Source organism: Podarcis filfolensis (assembly GCF_964270895.1).
Source record: "Podarcis filfolensis genome assembly, chromosome: 9".
In the NCBI taxonomy this organism is placed as follows: domain Eukaryota; kingdom Metazoa; phylum Chordata; class Lepidosauria; order Squamata; family Lacertidae; genus Podarcis; species Podarcis filfolensis.
In genome coordinates, this window is record NC_139610.1 from 66,108,120 (window position 1) to 66,131,188 (window position 23,069).

Sequence of the window (23,069 nt, forward strand, 5' to 3'; positions counted from 1 at the left end):
AATTCATGGAGAATAACACTTTCAGTGACTAGTAGTCATAAAGTTAGCCCTACTCAGAGTAGACCCACTGAAACTATTACTGTTATTATTTATTAATTTATATGCCGCTCACGTGCCCAAATGGCTTTTAAGCAGCTTAAAAACTACTAAGTCAATATGTAATTAAAGCACACAATATCAGCGCTGGTGGGGCGTTAGAACATCCTTTGTTAAAATAGCCAACAAATCAAACAGTTGAAAAGCGTAATAAATACAAGAGTTGTTTTTGTTGTTGTTAAAGCAGTTAAAACAATAAAACCAGAAGTTCAGTTCAGGGGAATGGTTCCCTCAATGGGTGTGTCTTCAATATCTGTCAGAATGCGGACACTGATGGAGCCTCTTACATTTTGTCAGGGAGAGCATCCAAGAAGAACAGAGAAAAAGTTCTCCTATTGTAGTACCACAAGCTGATAATTACCAGTCTTTGGAAAAACTAACTGGGTTCCATCATAGCTCATCATAGTGCCCTTTCCAGGCAATGAAGAGAAGAATTGTGGTTCTTCTCCTGCTTGTGGCCACTGGAAGAAACAGGAGGCCAATTTGAGCCAGCAGAATTTTCCTCCTCATCTTACGTTCTTTCGGGATGCCATTTGTACAATATAAACATCAATATATATGAGCATATAGACAGGAAGTCTCTGAGGTTCTTCTCCCTCCTGCTGTGTAATTTTCTTGACTTGGAAGCTTGGAGCCGTCTCATCACAAAAACTTTTTTGTTGCAAACTGTCAAGGCATCTGTCTTTGATTATTGCTACAGGTTGGCACTTCCAAAGAGCGAGGCGAGGCTGCCAACTCTATTAGAAACCTAGTTTTTGTAATTTACAGCCCCCAGCCGCCGCCCCCCACTCCTGCACAACCGAGGGGGGTTTGAAAACACAGCAGTTTTCCTGGGCATTTCTGGGAAGAGGCCACCGTGGCAGCGCCAATTATTAAAACCGCTCGCTCACATTAAAGCTATAAAGATTAAAAAACTATTGCACACTTGTCATTAAATATGGATGGGGATCATGTAATATGTATAATATCGAGAAAGGAAAAGCCAGCCGCAGAAGCTTTGCGCGGGAGCCTGTGGAAGAGCTGCAAAACCGGCAGGTCCCAAATTGTCAAAGCCGAAGAACAACTTTGTCATGCAAAATAAACACAGATGTTTCGACAGATGACTTGAACATCCAGGCAGTGGGGCAAGCCTAAGACAGTGTTTGGGTGGCGGGTGGAGGGGGGGAAGAGAACAACAACAATGACACACAACCCCCCCACGAAAAGGCTGCTCTCTTTCTCCCTCTCCCCTCCAAGAGCCATGCCTCACTTTCAGCCGTGAATCGTTTCCAGGGCATTTCATGCTGTTGTTTTTAATTTCGTTTGCTGCCAATTGTTGATGGTGGTTGGGTTTTTTTTTTTTTGGTCAATCCTTGGTCTTGAAATGTATTCAAATAGCTTCCATTGTCATTGGGCTTGGCATGCACGAAGCCCCTTTAGCACGTCGCTGGCGCAGTCTGCTCTGTGGGTTTTGGAAGGCTGTATATTTATGAGCACCTTAGGCCTAGCTTTGCTTTCAGAATGTAATTGTTCTGTATTCTCTTCCGCACTTAACTCTCCGGGGAGGGGGAGGCTGGGGGAGGAAGAGGAATAAATTCACTTTGAGAGCTGATTCCAGACTTAGCAGTATCTAGTTTGAAATCAGGGGGCCTACTCTATCTCCCATCAGGCCCAGCCAGGATCCTAGTGGTAAGGGATGATGGCAGCATTTGGAGGTTCCTGCTTCTTGGGAGAAAAGGAATGACAAACCTAGACAGCATCTTAAAAAGCAGAGACATCACTTTGCCGACAAAGGTCCGTATAGTTAAAGCTATGGTTTCCCCAGCAGTGATGTATAGAAGTGAGAGCTGGACCATAAAGAAGGCTGATCGCCGAAGAATTGATGCTTTTGAATTATGGTGCTGGAGGAGACTCTTGAGAGTCCCATGGACTGCAAGAAGATCCAACCTCTCCATTCTGAAGGAAATCAGCCCTGAGTGCTCACTGGAAGGGCAGATCGTGAAGCTGAGGCTCCAATACTTTGGCCACCTCATGAGAAGAGAAGACTCCCTGGAAAAGACCCTGATGTTGGGAAAGATGGAGGGCACAAGGAGAAGGGGACAACAGAGGACGAGATGGTTGGACAGTGTTCTCGAAGCTACTAGCATGAGTTTGACCAAACTGCGGGAGGCAGTGGAAGACAGGAGTGCCTGGCGTGCTCTGGTCCATGGGGTCACAAAGAGTTGGACACAACTAAACATCTAAACAACAACAACAAAGGTAATTGAGAGAGTGGTTGCTGAACAGCTTGGTAGGTATCTGGATGAAACATTGGATTTGAATCCATTTCAGTCCAGCTCTGGCGCTGTCCTGGTGGCATGCTCTGTCACAAGAGACCAGGGCCCTGTGGGATTTGACATCTTTCCGCAGGGCCTGCAAGACAGAGCTGTTCCGCCAGGCCTTTGGTCCAGGCCCAGTCTGACCCCCTTTTTCCCATGAAACCCTCCTAACCCTTGGCCCTTTCCATTGGCCCATATGGGACCAGCACAGGTGAATATTTAATATTCCTATCATCATGGCTGTGATTCGTGGGTTGGCCACAATTTTATTTTGATTTTACTGTGATTGTGAGCTGTGTTTTAATCAATTGTTTGTTTTTAATGTATTATATATTTGGTGTTAGCCACCCTGAACCTGGCCTTGGCTGGGGAGGATGGGGTATAAATAATAACAATAATAATAACAACAACAATAATAATTACTATTATTATTTTAATGTTTTATTATGTTTTTATGTATGTTAGAAGCTGCCCAGAGTGGCTGGGGCAACCCAGTCAGATGGGGGCGGGGCGGGGTTTGTATAAATATGATGATGATTGAATAGGATGTCCCTATTTTCATCAGAGAAATGTTGGAGGGTATGTAGTTGCTGGAAACTCAGGAGAAGAGAGTGCTTTTGTCTTTGGATTTTGCTTGCAGGCTTTCCACAGGCATCCGGTTGGCCACTGTGGGAACAGGACGCTTGACCAGGTGAGGCATTAGCCTGATCCTGCGCGATATACATTGTGTATAAATCTGTGTCTCTTAAAGGCAAAACACACCATGTTCCAGAGGTTCAGAATTAATGGCACTGAAGCATGTTAAGTTCAAGGCCTTAAATGTGACTTCGAGCACAAATGCCAAGCAAAGGCTTAGCAGCAAGCTGGGAATTTATGCTCTCCTGCAAATAATTTGCAAATAGGCAAACTGGTTCCCTCCCCATCTCCTCACAATTTGCATTAAATGTCACACATGCAGCTGCATGAAATTGGAGGGCTGTGAGTTAAATCAATTTGCCACCGCTAGAAATTTTATTTCTCCACTTTTAAACGATGAGCCTAAAAGCCAACAAGGATTCTGTTCACTGCAGGCTAAGAGGTAGCTGTGCAATAACGATTAAACCGGAGAAATAATAATTATACTAAGGGCTTTTAGCATGGAAACAAAGCTACATTCTTCTCTATTAATGTCCAGGATTTCTCCAAGCAAGGGATGAAGGAAATGTAGGAATTCAATGGCGCACTCCCCTCTTCCGCTGGGCAGGATGCAACTGAGCTTGAATCAAGTACAAAGGGCCTTTTAATCCAGGAAATTTCAAAGGGTGTCTGTGCTTTGGTTCTCATGCGAATTAGGTAGGCTCACCTATAAATGCAAATGGATTTGAATTATGTCCCTCATCCAGCTCACCCCAGGGGGGTCCCGCTGCTGCTGTCCCCATCCTCTCCCTCTCCGTTGCAGGCTAATTGTTGTCTTAAACTCATTGCAAACTGCCCAGGAACTGAAAAATCAGTGGTGATGTATAGATGTTTTAGGTAATCAAATAAAAACCTAGGATCTTTTGCTTGAAAGTATTTGCTCTGCCATTGAGCAATGATCCCTTGGGCAATTAATACCTTAAAGACCACTCTCCCTTTGTGTCCCTTTACGATCTCTGAGATCCACAGAGAGCCTCTTATCCACAGTAATGCCCTATCCACTGAGAGGCAGCCCAAAGGGACACAATAAAATGCATTCTTAGTTCCTGCCCTTCAGGGGTGAAACACTTTCCCGGTGCTGACTTGCCAAAGTCTTAGTCTGCACATTTGTTTAAAATATTTCTGTGCTGCCTCTGGTTCCTTTGAAAGTCCTAGGTTGGTTTTCAACAATATGACAAAAGGATGATTATGGTGGTGATAAAATAATATTTCATTTATGAACCACTTCCCATCAGGTATCCTGACATGAGTAACAATGTAATGAAAACATAGAACAGGTACATATATAAAAAGAGTTAAATCAGTTGTATATATCACAACAATGAAGAATCACCCCTACAGTCTAAAGCAACAACAGCACATACATATACTGTAATCAGTTCAAATCTGATAGAGGTGCCAGTTGCGATACAGATCTTTATCAGATAAAAACCAAACAATAACAACAACAAATTGGCAGAAGCAGTTGTTGAAACAAACTACAGTGGTACCTCTGGTTAAGAACTTAATTCGTTCTGGAGGTCCGTTCTTAACCTGAAACTGTTCTTAACCTGAAGCACCACTTTAGCTAATGGGGCCTCCTGCTGCCGCTGCGCGATTTCTGTTCTCATCCTGAAGCAAAGTTCTTAACCCGAGGTACTATTTCTGCGTTAGCGGAGTCTGTAACCTGAAGCGTCTGTAACCCAAGGTACCACTGTATACCATTTGGCAGAGAGGGATCCCAGAAGGTGGTAAAACATCATAGCAGTTGAAAAGGCCTGTCACTCTCATCAGTGGTGGCTGGTGCCCAGGCGTGCCAACTCTATGTGTCTTTGCCCCCTCCCCTCAATATCGGTTGGGAAGGTGGTCAAGTCTCCTCAATGTTGAGGGGCCAGAGGACGCCAGGCACAGTGTGGCTTCAGTGCTCAGCTCCTCCTGAGCGCAAGAGAGGAGGAGCCATTGGCCATTGAAGCTGAGTTGTGCTGGGCTCCATGCTCAACTTCCTCCCAATGATGTGACGTCGTGAATGTGTTGTGTGTTGCGCACGTGATGTCACACAAATGCGACGCGCATTCCAGCATGACATCTCTCCTGTGTGCCGCACCACTGGGCCCCCTCAATCTTGGGTGCAAGTCAGTGCTTCTGCTGGTGCCCATTGGGCTGATGTTAGACACAAGTCGCAATATATGAAGCTCATTGCAGTCATGCAAGGCACACTTGCTAAAAAACAACAACCCTCTTCTACATAGTCATTTAAGTTGCAGGAGCCCATCTCTCTCTCTCAGTCTCCGCACTTCCAGCAGTGCCCCATCTGAGGACAAGCACAATTGCTGGGCAATGATCTAGTGGGTAAGGAAGTCTTTCCCCTCTTCATTCGATAGCAAGTCCTACCTGTTTTGGCACACCTCGAAATTCAGGATTAAGGTGGGAAGGCATAGGAAAAAGCAAATGTAGTAGACAGGCCTTCAGCTGGTGTGCAACTGTTCTTCATTGTGGTTCCCTCTGTAATAGGATGGTTGTGCTACACTGAGCATGTGGATAGCCAATCCACCTGTGGGTTTTTCGCAAGTACCACAAATATGAATGGGAGACAAGCTCAGTGATGTTAGAGGCCAAGGCAATGTGTCAATCTTGCCTTCAGTCTCAATAGGCTGCAGAAGATTGGATGAGATGACCTCTGGCATCCCTTCCATTTTTGTGGCTAAGTGAATAAATTATTCCATAAGAGAGATGGAAAGACAGAACTAATGATGTCATATGCTGTGTTAATGCTCACTTAATTGATACATTTATCAACTTCATCTATTGATTCATTTGTCACTTGAGAACTTATTCTTTCTCAAACCCAGAAAGGAAAGACGCACATGTTCAATTCAGAGAGCACAGAAACAAGCTTTTAAATGAAGCCTTGTTGTGGACTGGCTGATTGTATCATTTATTGCCTCTGCAACCATCCAGAATGAGGAAATTAAAAAAAGCCAAACAGCAGTAGTAGTCAAGGTGATGCTCTCTAGATTTTAAAGACTACAGCTCCCATCAGTACTAGCCAACCAACAATCAGGAATGTTGGGAGTTGTAGTCTTTAACTCTAGGAGAGCACCACATTGGCTTCACATGGGCCTGAGAATTCTGATCCTGGAAAGTTGGGAATACGCTAACTCTATTGTATTAACCATCACTACCAAGCCCCCTAAGAATAACTTTTCAAGGGAAGCAAGGGGTGTAGGGAGTGGGACAATCTAATGAAAGCAGGGGTTGTCTCTTCCCCTATTTTGCTTGAGTCACAGCTTTTAATATTGTCCATGGTAAACCAAGACCTGTCCCCCCCCCCCCCCCAGGATATGAAATATGTCCTGGATAATCGTAGATTCTAGGCTAGATCAAAATAGCTCATTTGCCACATAGCAGCTGGATGTCCAATGCTGGCGTCAAAGGAGAAAGCCATCTCCAAGATGCCCCTCATCCAGAACTTGGCAAAAGGCTGTCAGTTGGCAACCAGAGAAGAACAATATTACATCTCCTTGCTGCAGCTAGCTATGGAAACTTCAGAGCTTGAAAGCCCTCTGGGACATTGCGATTGTGATGGATAGTGTGCCCTTGGTCATAAATTGCTCTGATATGTACCAGAGCTAAGGGCTTCTTCTTACTTGTAGCTGATTAGCAATTGTAATGTCTCTGTATGAGGATATTGGTAAAACAATACCATATGAAAATTACCAACAAGTGATAGGCAACAGACAGCTTGAGAACTGAATCTCATGCCTGGTGACAGACACACTTTGACTATAATCTCCTCTTTTCAGAGGCAGGCAAAAGTCTATTTAAACCCCTCTGGCAAAAAGATAGGGACATACTTTCATACGTGGTGGTCATGTCTTCATGCTTGTAGATTTTAGGCTGCTGTCTGTCTTCAGTTTCAAGAGATTACCCACTGTTAGGACTTCACAATCGACACAGATGAGTATAGTGGTCTGAATATGGACTTCTAGAAGAATGTTTGATGGTGGACCCCGACCATTAGGACGACTCTGGGGTTGCCGCGCTCATCTCGCTTTATTGGCCGAGGGAGCCTGCGTACAGCTTCTGGGTCATGTGGCCAGCATGACTAAGCCGCTTTTGGCGAACCAGAGCAGCGCACAGAAATGCCGTTTACCTTCCCACCAGAACGGTACCTATTTATCTACTTGCACTTTGACGTGCTTTCGAACTGCTAGGTTGGCAGGAGCAGGGACCGAGCAACGGGAGCTCACCCCGTCACAGGGATTCGAACCACCGACCTTCTGATCGGCAAGTCCTAGGTTCTGTGGTTTGACCCACAGTGCCACCCGCGTCCCTATTGATATATGTACCAAGAGAATATCATCATCATCATCACCACCACCATCATCAAATCTGCACACACTATTGGCTTACAGTCATAGTTGGATGGGACCACAGTAGTCTTCTAGTCCATCCTCAACTTCTCAGCTCCAGGTCTTCTGTGCTTCAGAGTATTTGAAGGCTTTGTTCTTCCCCCATTGTAACCAACCACCAGAGGTGGGGAACTGCGCTCTCTCTCTCTCTCTCTCTCTCTCTCTCTCACCATATTCTCTTGGCAGTGGGTGGACCTGGAGCAAAACTGGGCAGAACCTGAGCCAGGTGGACATAGGAATGTGTGGCTCTCTTTCAGCACTGTCTGCGCAACCTGATGTCTCCCCCAACTCTCTCAAGCACACACAGTGCAGAAGAAGATATTCTTCCCAAAGAAGTGATCCAGAGAGCAAGAATGTGTATACAGCATTTTGAGGTCTGCATTAAATTGCATTGCCCAATCTGGATTTACATGAAGCCACCAGGTGAAGTCATCAGAGGTGGGTGGGCGGGACTGGAGTGAAATGACATCACTATGCTGATAGCGCCCTATCTCTCTTTCCATATCTGAGGCAGGTGGGGCAGGACAGGTGTCTGGAGGTGATAATGGACTGGATGAGGTCCAAACACGAGATGAACAGGGGAATGGAACATGAAATAAAATGCAAAAGGCAAAGCATACAGGGAGCATCTTCAGTGCTAGCCCCATTGGAAGAGACTGATTTAGACCTCCATTCCCCCCAGATTGCAGGCCTGCCTGGTATGAGCAAACCCCTTGCAGCTCTGTTGAGAAATCTGGAAGCCACAGTGTTAATCTCTATACGCTTCTCCGACAGGGGAATATATACTGTTAAATCTTGGGAGTTATTTAAAATGCCAGGGAGTATAATAGCAGTCCTCTGAAATAACCATTTCATCTGCCTACATTACTCTAAAATTAATGAATAATGAAGCGATGCCCTTCACATTCTCTTCCCTTTCCATTCCAAGATATATTGATCAGATGACATTTATTTAAGTTTGGGATAATGTATTAATTTCAAGATAATTATTCAATATACTTTTGTCACTGTTGATATGCTTCAATGTCATCCAGGGGCCGGGGGATGAATAAACTGTTATCTGACATTGCTGGACAGGGTGCTAGAAATAAATGCAATTTTTCTCCTTGGGGGAAAAAAATCAATGTCCCCCCTCTCTCTTTTTGGAGTGGGGGGGGGAGGAGAGGGAAGAGAGGAGGAAGCAGGGCATTATGGTGGAATGACAGAGGATCCCAAGAAGACCTTTATTATTGTTGTTTTCGTAAAGCAAGGTTGGTTCCGTGGAACAGAGCCCTCTTCGGCTGTCACCGAGGTCAGACTGATGCTCAGCAAAGCTGACAGAGCCCATCCTTAGTGGATGCCATTGCAATATTAACACTCATTTAGAGCAGATGTGGCTAAAAGCATGAAACATTGAACAAACAGCTGCCACAGATCCAGTGCCATTGCTTGAGCACTTATGTTCTATTAATGCACTGGGTTCCTGTGGCCATCAGGGCTGCTTCCTTCCTCCCTGGTTCTCCACGCAGCAGATGGGTCAAGCTGTGGCAACTCCAAGATGAGCTGTATCCCCCTTCCAATGGGCGTCCCTGGATTGCAAAGCGAAAATTGGAAAGAAACAGAAGAGGGGAGTGGATGCATGGGGAAAACACACCCCATCAAGCTTCTTTTGGAGGACTGGCAATGACATTGCTCTCACACACAGCAGTATTCTTGTGCCAGGCTGGGTATGTTTAAAGCCAGCTTGTTCCCAGCCCAGTTCTCAGATTTATAATAACTCACATGGTCACACAAACACAGAGCACAGCTTACTTAGGTTTTTACAGGTCCACACTGAAGAAAACAAACAAAAAAAATGCTCTCCATTTATATATCTCCTTATGAGGGTTTGGGGACATAAGGTGCAGCCTAATACTGGGTCAGACCAATGGTCCATTTAGCTCCGTACAGTCTGCACTGACTGGCAGAGGCTGTGACGTTAACATATATGAGAGAGTGCTGGAGGGGAAATAGTTACATCAGTTGCACAGTCAGGACCCGCAGGGGTGGAGTCAGTGGGACTATAAAAGGAGTTCGGGGAGGAGTTGGTTGGGAGTTGTTGGTGGGTAGTTGGTTGGTTTCAGTGGGTTGGCTGGTTGGGAAAGGCGGTTGGTAATAGAGAGACAGTTAGGGCAGTGGGTTCTTGAGTGTAGAGGAGGTAGAAGAGATAGAGACAGGGAAATAAGACTAAGAAAGTAAAGAGCATGTAATGGTTATATGGGGTTGCTCGTGCGTAAGTTGCTGCCACTCCTGGCTAGGTTGCCTGGTTAAACCTTTTTCTGGCTGGACAGCCCTTCACTTCGTGGCTGTTTCAGTCGCTAGCAGAATCCGTCAGTGGGCGTTTCTTGAACTTCTTCCAGCAAAGAAGTTCTTTGACGCCAAGTCTACGCCTACTTTCCCTGCGCGGAAGTCTTCTGCACAGGGTGGGTGTGGGTAGCGGAGGACCTGTGCTCTCCCCGCCGGTCTCCGGCGAGGAGTCCTGGAGCCCCCTCGCCGATTCCCCCATCTGCCCCCCTTTATCCCTGGTGTTACGCTGATTTCCTTCCCCAGCCGATGAGCTCCCTCTCTCCCTGCTGGGCCCTTCTCCATCATCGCTTGGGAGCCTTGCCTCCACCTCTGGCTCCGATGTCAGTTCCCTGACAGAGCAACAACGTTTAGAATGCTGTAAAAGTTTGTGTGTGTCTGAAATAAAATACACTCTTCTTTATTAACTGAGAAATTGACTGAGACTGAGGTGATTTTACCAGGGAGGACCTGGTTGGTGGCAGCAGATTAGTGGTGTACGGGTCAACGGTCTGTGAGACAACCGGGGGCTCCGTACAAACGCCGCAGAAGCTCTTCTGGGTTTCCGGCAGGGGACATTCCCAGCCGTCCCCGGAGATATCTGGGATTGAACCTGGGTCTGTCGTACACAAAGCAACCGAAGTATGGCCCCACGCTGGAGACCTGAGTCGTGCAAGGGAATGGCAGCATGATATGGTTTAACAGCACAAAGCCAGTGTTATCTACATCACATCTTCTGCTTCCCGGAGCTGAACTGAAATCCTTTCCTCGTTAAATTCAGTCATGTCGGTAATCCTGGTGGCAGGCATGTATTAATAGCATTTACATGTCATTCAATAACTGGTCTCTGGGTGACTTACAAAAAATAAAACATGAAAACATTATACTAATCATACAACAACAACAACAATTCATTTATACCCCACCTATCTGGCTGGGTTTCCCCAGCCACTCTGGGCGGCTCCAAACAGAATATTAAAAACACGATAAAACATCAAACGTTAAAAACTTCCTTAAACAGGGCTGCCTTCAGATGTCTTCTAAAAGCCAGATAGTTGCTTATTTCTTTGACATCTGACGGGAGGGTGTTCCACAAAGCAGGTGCCGCTTCCGACAAGGCCCTCTGCCTGGTTCCCTGTAACCTCACTTCTCGCAGTCAGGGAACTGCCAGAAGGTCCTCAGCACTGGACCTCAGTGTCTGAACTGAACAATGGGGGTGGAAATATGTACTGATTAGATAATCATAATAATCAATTATAATAAAATGTTGTTATAATCACAGACCAATAACAACAGTAAACAAATTCCAGCATAAAAAAGCAGCAATGAAGAATAAAACTCTGAACTCTAGATCTAAAATTCAATGCTTTCAAAATGTAAAAGCCTGGCAAAATAAAAATGGGTGGAGCTGCCAGGTGAGCCTCTCTGGGGGGGAGCACCCCCAAATTGGGGTGCCACCCCCTAAAAGGCCCTTTCTTTAATATCCACCCACCTCATCTCATTTGGTTGGGCACCTGCAGAAGGGCCTCTGAGGAAAATTTCATGTTCTGGGTAGGTATCTGTGGGAGGAAGTGATCCTTCAGGTAACCTGGTCACAGATAGGAGATGACCAGCACTTTATCTTGGGCCCAGACTGAAAGGCAGATGCCTCGTACCATTACCTGCTATCAGAATGGTAACTGGTAACTGATTCCTTCAGTGCTGGCCCTAGACATTTTGCTGCCTGAGGCAAAGGACAAGATGGCGCCCCATGTGCTTCCATGTTCAGAAGGTGACTGGACTGACACCCAACTCAAACTTCAATACCGGCAGCAGGATACCCCAATGAGGGCCACTGGCTAGTTTAGGGGGTGCAGGACACTCCCACTTTTGCCCCTCAACAGAGGAAAACATCCAAGGAGATGCTGTTGCCGTCGCCTGAGGCTGTTGCTTCCATCTGCCCAACAGTCAAACCGGTCCTGGCTCGCTTTCTAAGAAACATAGTGAACTTCTGCTCTGTGGGTGACATGCGAACAATGAGAACTTGCCAGGAATGATGGAGATGGAATAAATTCTGAGATACACCTGCATAACCTAACTAAACTAGATCCTCCTTTGCAGAAGAGCACCCTTACACATAAATGGTTCAGAAATAGTATAGAATAAAACACTTCTGAATTCTGCACGCCACACCCCTTTCTGGAGAACAACCTATATACTGCTCACCTTAGGTCATTCGAACGCAGTCCAAGAAGAAAATGTTGCGAGTGAAGTCTCTCGTTCGCCCTCACCTCGTTTCCCAAAGAAGCCAGGGTTCTGCCCTTTCTAAACTAAAGGAGAAAATCCGTGTGACAAGCACGCTCGGTCTGATTACATCTGACAGATTTAAAGTGCACCCCTTTTACTCCCCAAGAGGCTTTGATCCTCTCACTTAACAGGACTTGTAGCTGCGGGAAATTACCTTGTCATACGCAACACAGTGTTGTGGGCTGGTATTGACAGTGCAAAGTGTCAGCAACTGATGCACGGAGCAACAGGGCTAAATAATTCATCGAGAAAACAGAAGCTTTTCCAGCAACACACCCTCACTGGGCGTTCCACGAGATGACAAAGGGATCGAATGTTCCCAGCCTGCCGTATAACCCAAAGGCCGCTGGCGCTTATTAAAATGATTACCAGCATTGTGTGAGGACAGACCAAAGGCCACCATTGATTTCATCAGAGTGCAGCCTGAAAGTGTGGAGGAATCCAGCTGGCCGTGGTACCCATGGGCTTAACACCCTTGAGGATCCCTGCCCTTCCATTTGAGCAGAGGCTGCATTTGAAAGAGGTGGGGGGGGGGAGGAAAGGTCGATCAGTCCTCTGAGCTTGCTCCACCTGAAGCTCACGGGAGGCAGGAGGTGGCAAAAACAAAACAAGCATCCATTCTCCCGCACAAAGTGCTTTTTGGTCCATCGGTGGGAGGCCAAGAGGCTTCCATCAAAGCCATTTTGGGACAGATATTGGAGGGCGGGGAAAGGTGGCTCTTTCAGGAGACTAATAGAGGAATAAAGGCATAAAGGAAAGAAAGGTTATAGAGTGATAGAATTAAATAAGGTTATTTATGTATGTCACAATGGCAGCCCGTGTTTCATTAGCCCAAAAATGGAAAACGAGCAAGGTCCCAACCAAAGAAGAATGGCAACTTAAACTGATGGAATATGCACAGCTTGCGGATCTAACTTATAGAATAAGAGAACATGAAGAACATTTGTTTAAAGAAGATTGGAAAACGTTTATTGAATATGTGTGTGGGGGGGGAATTGTGTGCACTTGAAAACGTTGGCAGCATTAAGATAAATTCAACAGTGTAAATAAGTTTTGATGGAAGTAATAATGGAATACTGAATGGTTTAGTTTATGGAAAATATGTATGGCTTTCATAATTCAGAGATTGTCCCTGGAAAATCGGGACACTTGGAAGGCATGCCACCCTTTCTCGACTTCTGACCTGGCCCTTTATGGGTTAACAGGTGGTAGAAACAACAAAAAGAGACCTTCTGAATTTGACCAGGGGCTTATCTAGCCCAGCATCCTGTCCTCATATTGCCTTAATAATAATAATATTATAATAAATTTTATTTATACCCCGCCCTCCCCGGCCAGAGCCGGGCTCAGGGCAGCTAACACCAATAAAATCACAGTAAAAACATAATAGGGGGAAAAGGGAGGGGGGGAAACACCAATTTAAAATACAGGTTAAAATGCAATTTAAAATGCAGCCTCATTTTAAAGTAGCTGATAAATCAAGACCATAAGGGGAGGGAAACATAAGGGTCAGACCGAGTCCAAACCAAAGGCCAGGCGGAACAGCTCCGTCTTGCAGGGCCTGTGGAAAGATGTCAAGTCCTGCAGGGCCGTAGTCTCTTGTGACAGAGCGTACCACCACATTGGGGCCAGTGCTGAAAAGGCCCTGGCCCTAGTTGAGACCAATCTAACCTCCTCGAGGTTCGGGACCTACAAAGTGTTGTTATTTGTGGACCTTAAGTTCCTCCACGGGGCATACCAGGAGAGGCGGTCCCCTAGGTACAGGGGTCCTAGGCCACATAGGGCTTTAAAGGAAGCCCCCAAGTAGGACTTGAGCACAACAGCAATCTCCCTAGTTGTGGTCTGAAATGCAATGCCCCTCTGCCTTCTCATAATGCTTTTCCCAGCATATGCCAGCAGTCGCTATTGTCCTGACATTGAAACAACATTCTGCGTAGCAATACCACCCTAGTTTTGTGATGGGAGCATGACAAGCACGCCCTACCACCAGACTTCAGCGCGTATAAGCTTTGGAAATTAGTTTCTTGTGCTGAATATCCTTTCTTCTTTATTTTTTAAAAATATAAAAATAATAATAATCCATGGATACCAAACAAACACATCAAAACCAAAGCTATTTGCATCTATCAACACTAATAAGATCCACACCGCCGCTTTGGTAGCATCTTGACTCTCACCTGACCCGGAAGTTCAAAGGCTACATCAAGAAGCAATTAGCATATTTCCCACAGACGGGGCAGTCAAATGAGCAAAGAGCTAATAGCAGCCCCGACCAAAGCGTCTCAGCGGACTTCCTCCTCCGCTTCCGAATTGGATCTGTCAGCTCCTAAATTGCGTGCATTTTTGAGCCGTTAGCACAGTTTACTGCTCGAGAAAATATCGTATCAGCCACCATTAAGGTGGCAAATTGCTTCCTAAATGGTAAGTTAAAGGATAAGATTGTACTTCTCATCTTAATTAAGAAGACCGTCCTGGTAAATGGAAATAAGTTGGCCAATGTATATTTTTGTTACTGAAATGGAAACTAGCACTAGAAGGAGATATCTGAAGGCCTACATGTAGGATAATGAGCTGTTCTGCCCCTCCTCATTTAATCCCCATAACAACCCTGTGAGATAGGGTAGGCTAAGAGGGAGGGAGAGAGGGACAGAGAGAGAGAGAGAGAGAGAGAGAGAGAGAGAGAGAGAGATCCAAGGTCACCTAGTGAGTTTCATTTGGCTGAGTGGGGATTTGAACCCCGGTCTCCTAAGTCCTAGTTCAGCACTCTAACCACTACACCACACTGCCTTGCAATGCTGAAACTTATAGGAATTGTGAAAGGGCACCACGATGGGCCTGTGGCTTAATGGACATTGTGATTTGCAAAATCGCATCAGCCTGAAAAAGAGCTAATACAACCATGCCAATCATCTCCGTCACAGGCTTAGTTCTTAGAAACTGAGGTGAGTAATGTGTAGCTCAGCCCTGAGCCCAGCAGTGCCCCATGCCAGCAAAATCCAGCTTCCTAACAACATTGGGCCACATTTTAAAAAGTCTACAACCTGATCCCACCCCCACAATATTTTGCTATAACAACTAATTACATATAAATGAATCCTTCTTAACTGATCCAACACTCAGTCTGCTTTTAATTACAAGGTTTCGACAGTGACAGATGGCACAGAGTATGACGAATTGACCCTGAAGGGTTAGATGGTTGTCACAAGAGTGATTTGGTTTCAACAGCCAAAAATAGGTTGAGGTTGCAATGTTCAAAGGTATAACATGGATTGACTTGATGTTGGCAAGGGCCTCTTGAATCCGTGCTGATATTTGTAGGCCCTGAAAATATACAAAGAGTCTATTGAAAACAGACCAGGGCTGATTGAGATGAAGCTATTCACTGTTATTGAAGATTTTCAGAACTGCCCCCTAATGCCTTCTCCTTTCAGCATTTTTGTCACTTGAAAAGAAAATGTTCACTTTTTCATTTAAGCTGACTTACTCATCCTTACTTGTCCTCAAGTTCCATTACCTTCATTCACCCTCAGCAATCTCACAGACAAATGATTTTATTGACCAATGTCTGGCAATATGGACGTCACACAAGGGTGCCACCATAGTCACTAGATGTTCACTGAAGGCTGATCACCGAAGAATTGATGCTTTTGAATTATGGTGCTGGAGGAGACTCTGGAGAGTCCCATGGACTGCAAGAAGATCAAACCTCTCCATTCTGAAGGAAATCAGCCCTGAGTGCTTGCTGGAAGGATAGATACTGAAGCTGAGGCTCCAATACTTTGGCCACCTCATGAGAAGAGAAGACTCCCTGGAAAAGACCCTAATGTTGGGAAAGATGGAGGGCACAAGGAGAAGGGGATGGCAGAGGACGAGATGGTTGGACAGTGTTCTCGAAGCTACAAATGTGAGTTTGACCAAACTGCGGGAGGCAGTGGAAGACAGGAGCGCCTGGCGTGCTCTGGTCCATGGGGTCATGAAGAGCTGGACACGACTAAACGACTAAACAACAACAACAATTTAGGAAGGAGGGAGAATAACTGAATGATAGAGCTGGAGGGGGACACACTTGAATGCCATCTAGCCTGAGGAAGGAAATCCAGAGATAGAGCATCTTCAAGATGTGGTTGCCCAGTCCAGCAGAGAAGAGCAAGGGCAACTGGTTCCATTGTGAAGCTTCTGTCAACGTTAAGACATTTCTCTTAATGCTTAACCAAAATCCACCCTCCTGCAACTTAAGTTCATTAGATCTCTCATCAACACTGAATGTCCTGGTAGGATTTCCAAGGCTGGTGAAGGAACTCTCCCTGCAGTGGGAAAACTGGGAAAGGCCAGAGATTAGAATTCATAGAATCATAGAACCGTAAGTTTGGAAAGGACCCCAAAAGCTCACCTAGTCTAATCCCCTGCAATGAAGGAATCACAGCTAAAAAATCCCGGACAGAAGGCCATTCAACCTCTCTTTTAAAACTTTCAACGAAGGAGCACCCACTATCTTCCGAGGTGGTCCATTCTGCTAACAAACAGCTCTTGCCATCAGAAAGTTCTTTGTAATGTTTAGCTGGAAACTCCTTTCTTGTACAGTGGTACCTTGGGTTACATACGCTTCAGGTTACAGACTCTGCTAACCCAGAAATAGTGCTTCAGGTTAAGAACTTTGCTTCAGGATGAGAACAGAAATCGTGCTCCAGCGGCGCGGCGGCAGCAGGAGGCCCCATTAGCTCAAGTGGTGCTTCAGGTTAAGAACAGTTTCAGGTTAAGAACGGACCTCCGGAACGAATTAAATACTTAACCCAAGGTACCACTGTAATTTGAATCCTACCCTCTTGGGGCAGCAGAAAACAAGCTTGCTCCATCTTCCCTGCGACAGTGCTTCAGATGTTTGAAGCTGGCTATCCTATCACCTAGTACAAGTTTTCAAGGTACATTTTGGTGTGCAAATGTACAAGGGAATTTGAAAGGAGAAAGATGGATTCAATAAGGTTGAATACAGTGGATGCTCGGGTTGTGAACGTGATCCGTGTGGGAGTCACATTCACAACCCGCAGCATTCACTACCTGCAACGTCGCGTCTGTGCACACGCGGGTCGCAATTCAGCACTTCTGCGCATGTGCAAAGTGCAATTTAGTGCTTCTGCGCATGCGTGAGCGCCGAAAGCTGGAAGTAACCCGTTCCGGTACTTCCGGGTTTGGCGTGGTGCACAACCCAAAAATGTGCAACCTGAAGCATCTGTAACCTGAGGTATGACTGTAAATTCCTCCGGGATGGTTTGATTCATCCCTGTCAATGCTGACTCTTGGAAGAGTCACAAGATCAGATTTCCTAGGAAAATTTCTTGGACAGTTAGGTAAAATGGGCATGGAGTTTACTTTACATAAATGATAGAAAACACCTGGAAGAACGTCCTGTCAAATGTGATTCAAACTTTCAGGTGCAAACTAGAAAGCAAAGAGCAGAAGCAAGTAACTCACAGCTGAATTGTTACCTGTCTGGTTGCAGATGTCTTTCTTTTGTGAAAACAGGTGTATCTCTGCCCTTGAGACGGCCGCTTGTCACTTCCGCTCTGGCCAAGTTTGTCCATCAACTCATCTGCGACCTGCCCTGACAGGAGACAAAAGGGCAACAGCATCAGATGGCAAAATTTGGGGTAATGCCAACCTGACGGAGAGTGTATTAGTTGCTGAGAACAGCGGCAACTCTCAACAAAGGCTTGAAAAGCAATCAGAATCCGTTCACACAATACTGCTTCTTGTTTATCACGGTGCAATGGTCTGTGGACAGGATTCCACACACACACACCCCGCCATATGCCCATTTACCCTTTAAGACAGTGGTGGCCAAACTTGGCCCTCCAGCTGTTTTGGGACTACAGTTCCCATAATCCCTGACCACTGGTCCTGTTAGCTAGGGATGATGGGAGTTGTAGTCCCAAAACAGCTGGAGGGCCATGTTTGGCCATCACTGATTTAAGAGAAGTACAAACCTCTCTGAGAGAGATTCCACCCAAACTGTGAAATCATGAGAATGCAATTATGGTGTAGGGTATATTTCAATCAGAAGGGCAATTTGAAGGAAGGCATTTGGGCTTCCAGTATTTATGCATTGCCTCAAGTGTGGCTTTGCTACTTCTGCTGGTGAATAGGGAAAGCAAACCACTGCTGCTAGAATGGCTAGAGGGCAATAAACTTTAAATACCCAGTATCTTCTTTCCCTAATCCTCTGCTGTTCCACCAAGGCTAGGGAACCCTTTTTGTTCCAAGGGCCAGATTCTTATCTGGCCAGCTTCCGAGGGCCAAGTGGGTGGGATCAAAGGCCAAGTGGGAGGGGTCAAACAATGCCGCTACAGTGGTACCTCGGGTTACAGATGCTTCAGGTTACAGACGCTTCAGGTCACAGACTCCGCTAACCCAGAAATAGTACCTCGGGTTAAGAACTTTGCTTCAGGATGAGAACAGAAATCACGCAGCAGTGGCGCGGCGACTGTGGGAGTCCCCATTAGCTAAAGTGGTGCTTCAGGTTAAGAACAGTTTCAGGTTAAGAACGGGCCTCCAGAATGAATTAAGTTCTTAACCCGAGGTACCACTGTATAAGGAAAGTGGAATACATTTGAAAAATAACAGCCATCAAGCCAATCACCTCCATAAAGTTTAAATAACATACACCACACTCCTAAAAATTCTTCATGCATGCACATACAACAATGTGTGTGTGCTTGTGTGTGTGTGGAGGGGTTCTTGTCTCACCTCAAGTTGAAACAAATTCCAAATGTTTCAACATTACACACAGCCCAAAAGCTATCCACTTGTGTAGAATGTACATACACAAAACCCTCCCCAGCACATACAAAAGTAGCATGTCAGGAAGAATGGCTCTTATCTAGCTTTCTCCCTGACAGGCTAGTTTTCTATATTAAAGGCAGGGGGTGATTTTTTCAAATGGAGGGGCATTTACACATTAACTCCCACCAGTTTACTGAAGTGATACAAGCAGGTTTCTTACATGAATGAAAGGACTAGGCCTCAGTTATTCGGCAGACCCCACTTTCCCCTCCTAGTTCTTTCCCTCAACCTTCTCTGCCTGAGCGTCTCCCCATTTTCATTTGATGTGCTATCGTTCCTCTCTCTGGAAGCCCATTACAACAGCAATGAAATGTAAGGCTCTCTAATTAAGAGAAAACAATTGGGGACGGAGTAATGCAAAGGGGAACTTTCTGGACACCTTTTATGTCTTTAAATGTTCCTATTGGAGCATTCAAAGGTATTTAGCTAGAATTCATTTAGAACTGAAGCTGAGGAATGTCTCTAAAAACTCCGGAGGGGACAATGGAAGAGGTTTCGACTTTTAAGTTGCAATTGTTGGTTCTTATAATTGGACTGTGTGTGATTCATTATCACTCTGTGTGTGTGTGTGTGTGTGTGTGTGTGTGTGTTTTAAGAAGCAGCAGAGAGAACTGTTCTGATACTCCCTGCAGGGGACAAAATAGCATTTGCTATTCGGAGCAATTGGGGAGGGAGGGGGACAAAGCTTGGGAATAATTTTTCCAAATTAACTCTGCAAACCAAGGTTCCTTTGGGTCATGTTCTGGGTGCCTTGACTGCCGGAGAGAGAGAAAAAGAAGGATCCCTTTTATTCAAGTGCTTAATAGACAAATAGCTTGGCAGGGATCAGAATCATCTTGCTGGATGGAGTGCTTACATGCAGAAAGCAGAACTCATCATAAGCAACTACAGTAGCTCAGCCTTTTCCCCCCTTCTTCTTCTTTTTTTTTACTGCCCATATAATTTGCACCACTAGCAGCAACTGAATCAGCAGCCTGGCCGCTATTTTGCATCTTCACTGAGCCTCTTGGCTAAGGTTGCTAACTTCAGATTTAGAATCAATCAGAGAATCATAGAATGGTAGTGTTCAAAGGGATCTCAAGGCTCATCTAGTCATAGCTGTCAGCTTACAGATTTGAAAATAAGGGACCAGCAGCCTCGAAAATAAGGGATCAGCAGCCAAAATAAGGGATTTTGCTTAGCTTCTGAGTTCCATCGGCCCTCACCCCCCCTAAGAGGGAGGGAGAGAGACTCTTGCCCACGCCGCCCACGAGCCCGGCATGAGGTGGTTGTGGCGCCGCCGCGGCCGCTGAAACGCTGCCCTTCTGCATCCCTCCCCATCCCCTCCTCTTCCACCTCCCTCAGGCTGCCTCCTCAGCTGCCGCCGCCGCCTCCAGCTTCCCCTGGCAGCGCAGTGGAAGTCTCGCAATAGAGGGGCTGCCTGCCCACCCACCACCACCTGTCTCCTCACGACGTGCCCCTGAGGGGGAAAAGGGAGAGACAGGGACACGGCAGCTCATGCACGCGCTCTCTCGAGGCGGAGGACCCCGAGCCGCTGCTTCCCTCCTGAGCCGGGAGAGCATGAAACCCGGGAAATTTAAGGGACATCATTAGTCCGGGACAGCAGTGGGAAACGGCGCTGGGATAAGTGAGTTTCCCGCCAAATAAGGGACGGTTGACAGCTATTCATCTAGTCCAGCCTGCTGCAATGCAGGAATCTCAACTGAAGCATCCATTGACAGATGGCCGCCCAACCTCTGCTTAAAAACCTCCAAGGAAGGAGAGGCCATCACCTCTCGTGGGAGTCTGTTCCACGGTTGAACATCTCTTACTGTAGAAAGTTCTTCCTGATGTTGTGTCAGAATCTCCTTTCTTGTAACGTGAAGCCTTTGGTACGGGTCCTACCCGCCAGAGCAGAAGAACACAAGCTTGCTCCATCTTCCATGTGCCAGCCTTCAAGACATTTGAGGACGGCTATCATATCTTCTCTCATACATCTTTGGGGTAGGTTTGCGGTATGGCAGAAGGAGATAGGATCTGCCCATGCGATGCCCACCTGGTGGAAACTCTAGCTCACATGGCCCTTAAATGTAAAATGTATGATGATCTCCACCAACAATTTCTAGACCATCTATGTATTCCAACATGGAAACCAGAGACAGAGGTTATATGCTTCTTATTACAGGGGAGAGACCAGAAGCATACCAAGACAGTAGCTAAGTTCCTCTATTTGATTTTTTGTCACCAAAGTATGCTACAGGATCCTGCCCTTGCTGGAGACCCACAGAGATGAAATAGATTGCTCGCCTCTTCTTCCCTTTGGCAAATGACTGTGCTGTTGAAATGGCAATGAGATTGCACTGGCCTATTTATTCTGAACGTTTGTATGTGGTGCCAATAAAGGTTTGATGATGATGATGATATCTTCTCTCAGTCTCCTCTTTTCCAGGCTAAACACACCCATTTTCTGGCGTGTATTTTCTGGCATTTTCCGTCGGTCAGAGTGCCGCAGCGGGGTCTTCTGTTGCAGGTGGCTCTCCACCCTAACCCCCTGCCCTCCTGCCCAGCGTTTGATGGCAGAGTCATCGTCAAAGGCTACAGATTGAGGCACATGGGAGTAAATCCCATTGAACACAGTGACACTTACCTCTGAGTAAACATGCCTAGCATTGTGCTACAAGTACTTTAGCTTCCAGAGAGCATCATTTGGACACAAGGCGTCCTGTGTCCTCCTGAGCATAGCACTTCCAATGTTAGAGCACTAATGTCAGAAGCAGCAGGGCCAAGGAAGCTGCCGTGGCAACAGAGAGGGAGGATCGGGCAGAGCTTTCACTCTCTCTTGCATAGGAAGATCAACTGTATCCAGTGGCTACTGGATCAGAGGATCACAGCTATATTCTATTTTCAGAACCACTAGAGATCAAATTCATTGAAGTGTGTGTGTGTGTGTGTGTGTGTGTGTGTGTGTGTTTAGGATGACTTCTTCCCATCTCATTTTCAGAGCAACATACACATGAGATGGGAACCATTTCCCCAAGAAATCATCACTGAAATTACTTAAAATAGCAAAACCAAATATGGCAAGTGTGTAGCACAATCTCCGTGCCACAAAATCTGCACAACCTTCTAATCATTCTACATGCACGTACCAAACAGTGTTCAAAGGTAGGGAACAAATACTTTAAACAATACAGATCACAAGAAATATCGAAGTGACTTGGGCTTAGTGCTCACCTGATCGACCAACAATATTTCCCCCTCCGCTTGGTTCACAGGAGAACAGTTGATTAGAGTCTTTCCCTGTCCTGCACAATGCCAATCTGTGTTCTGTTAAGAGGAAATTTAATGAACAAAAGGTCAAACCACCCGACCATTTCATCATTATCAGATACATGGGGGGGGGGAGCCAGAGAAATGCAATTTAGCAATAAATAAGAGGCTGTTTTGTGTGTCTGCTTTCCCCTTTTTGCATTTCCCTTCCCATGAAAGTTTTGCCGGTTTAATCCGAGATGTTTTCTTGAAATAGTTACCAATATCTAAAGGGTGAGGAAACCTTTGGTGTTTTTAATTAAAGGGAGCAACTATAAATTGATAAGAAAATGTCCATCCTTTGAGCAGCCTGGATGCAGTATTGGGCAGAATCAGGACTTGAATGCAAGCCCCCAAACCTTTTAATGTATGCATTGGATGAGGCCAAAAAAAAAAAAAAAAAAAGGCAAATAAGGGGCATGCAAGTCTCATTGCAAACAAGGCTTGTTATGCCTTTCTCCCCTTTCAGTTTTGGTACCAACCTGTCATTTATGTTGACTTCTGTCCATCACCCAGGAAGGAAGGAGCAGAAGTCCACTGCTTTGCCCCAGCTTTGCCCTGGTTTCCAGTGCAGTTTTCTGACTGCTCCTTGCCAGGAAAAGGTAAAGGGACCCCTGACCATTAGGTCCAGTTGTGACTGACTCTGGGGTTGCGGCGCTCATCTCGCTTTATTGGCCGAGGGAGCCGGCGTACAGCTTCCGGGTCATCTGGCCAGCATGACTAAGCCACTTCTGGCGAACCAGAGCAGCGCACCAAAACGCCGTTTACCTTCCCGCCAGAGCGGTACCTATTTATCTACTTGCACTTTGACGTGCTTTTGAACTGCTAGGCTGACAGGAGCAGGGACCGAACAACAGGAGCTCACCCCATCGCGGGGATTCGAACCGCTGACCTTCTG

At 46.0% G+C, this 23,069-nt stretch overlaps 1 protein-coding gene and 2 long non-coding RNA genes across 3 annotated transcripts in view; all 3 read right to left on the bottom strand.

Moving 5' to 3' along the window:
- LOC310742625 overlaps positions 1 to 23,069 on the bottom strand; it is a 657,991-nt gene that overhangs the window by 371,168 nt on the left and 263,754 nt on the right. The gene's annotated exons all lie outside the window — the stretch shown is intronic.
- LOC310742512 overlaps positions 1 to 23,069 on the bottom strand; it is a 305,504-nt gene that overhangs the window by 80,711 nt on the left and 201,724 nt on the right. The window lies entirely within an intron of this gene.
- LOC310742484 (uncharacterized protein) lies at positions 7,429 to 22,179 on the bottom strand. Its single transcript, XM_083572031.1, has 5 exons — positions 22,097 to 22,179; positions 17,516 to 17,645; positions 11,966 to 12,064; positions 11,253 to 11,348; positions 7,429 to 9,027 (listed from the first exon to the last, which is right to left on the bottom strand). Exons 2-5 carry the CDS (start codon positions 17,623 to 17,625, stop codon positions 8,976 to 8,978), a joined length of 357 nt encoding a protein of 118 aa, XP_083428157.1. The 5' UTR covers positions 17,626 to 17,645; positions 22,097 to 22,179; the 3' UTR covers positions 7,429 to 8,975.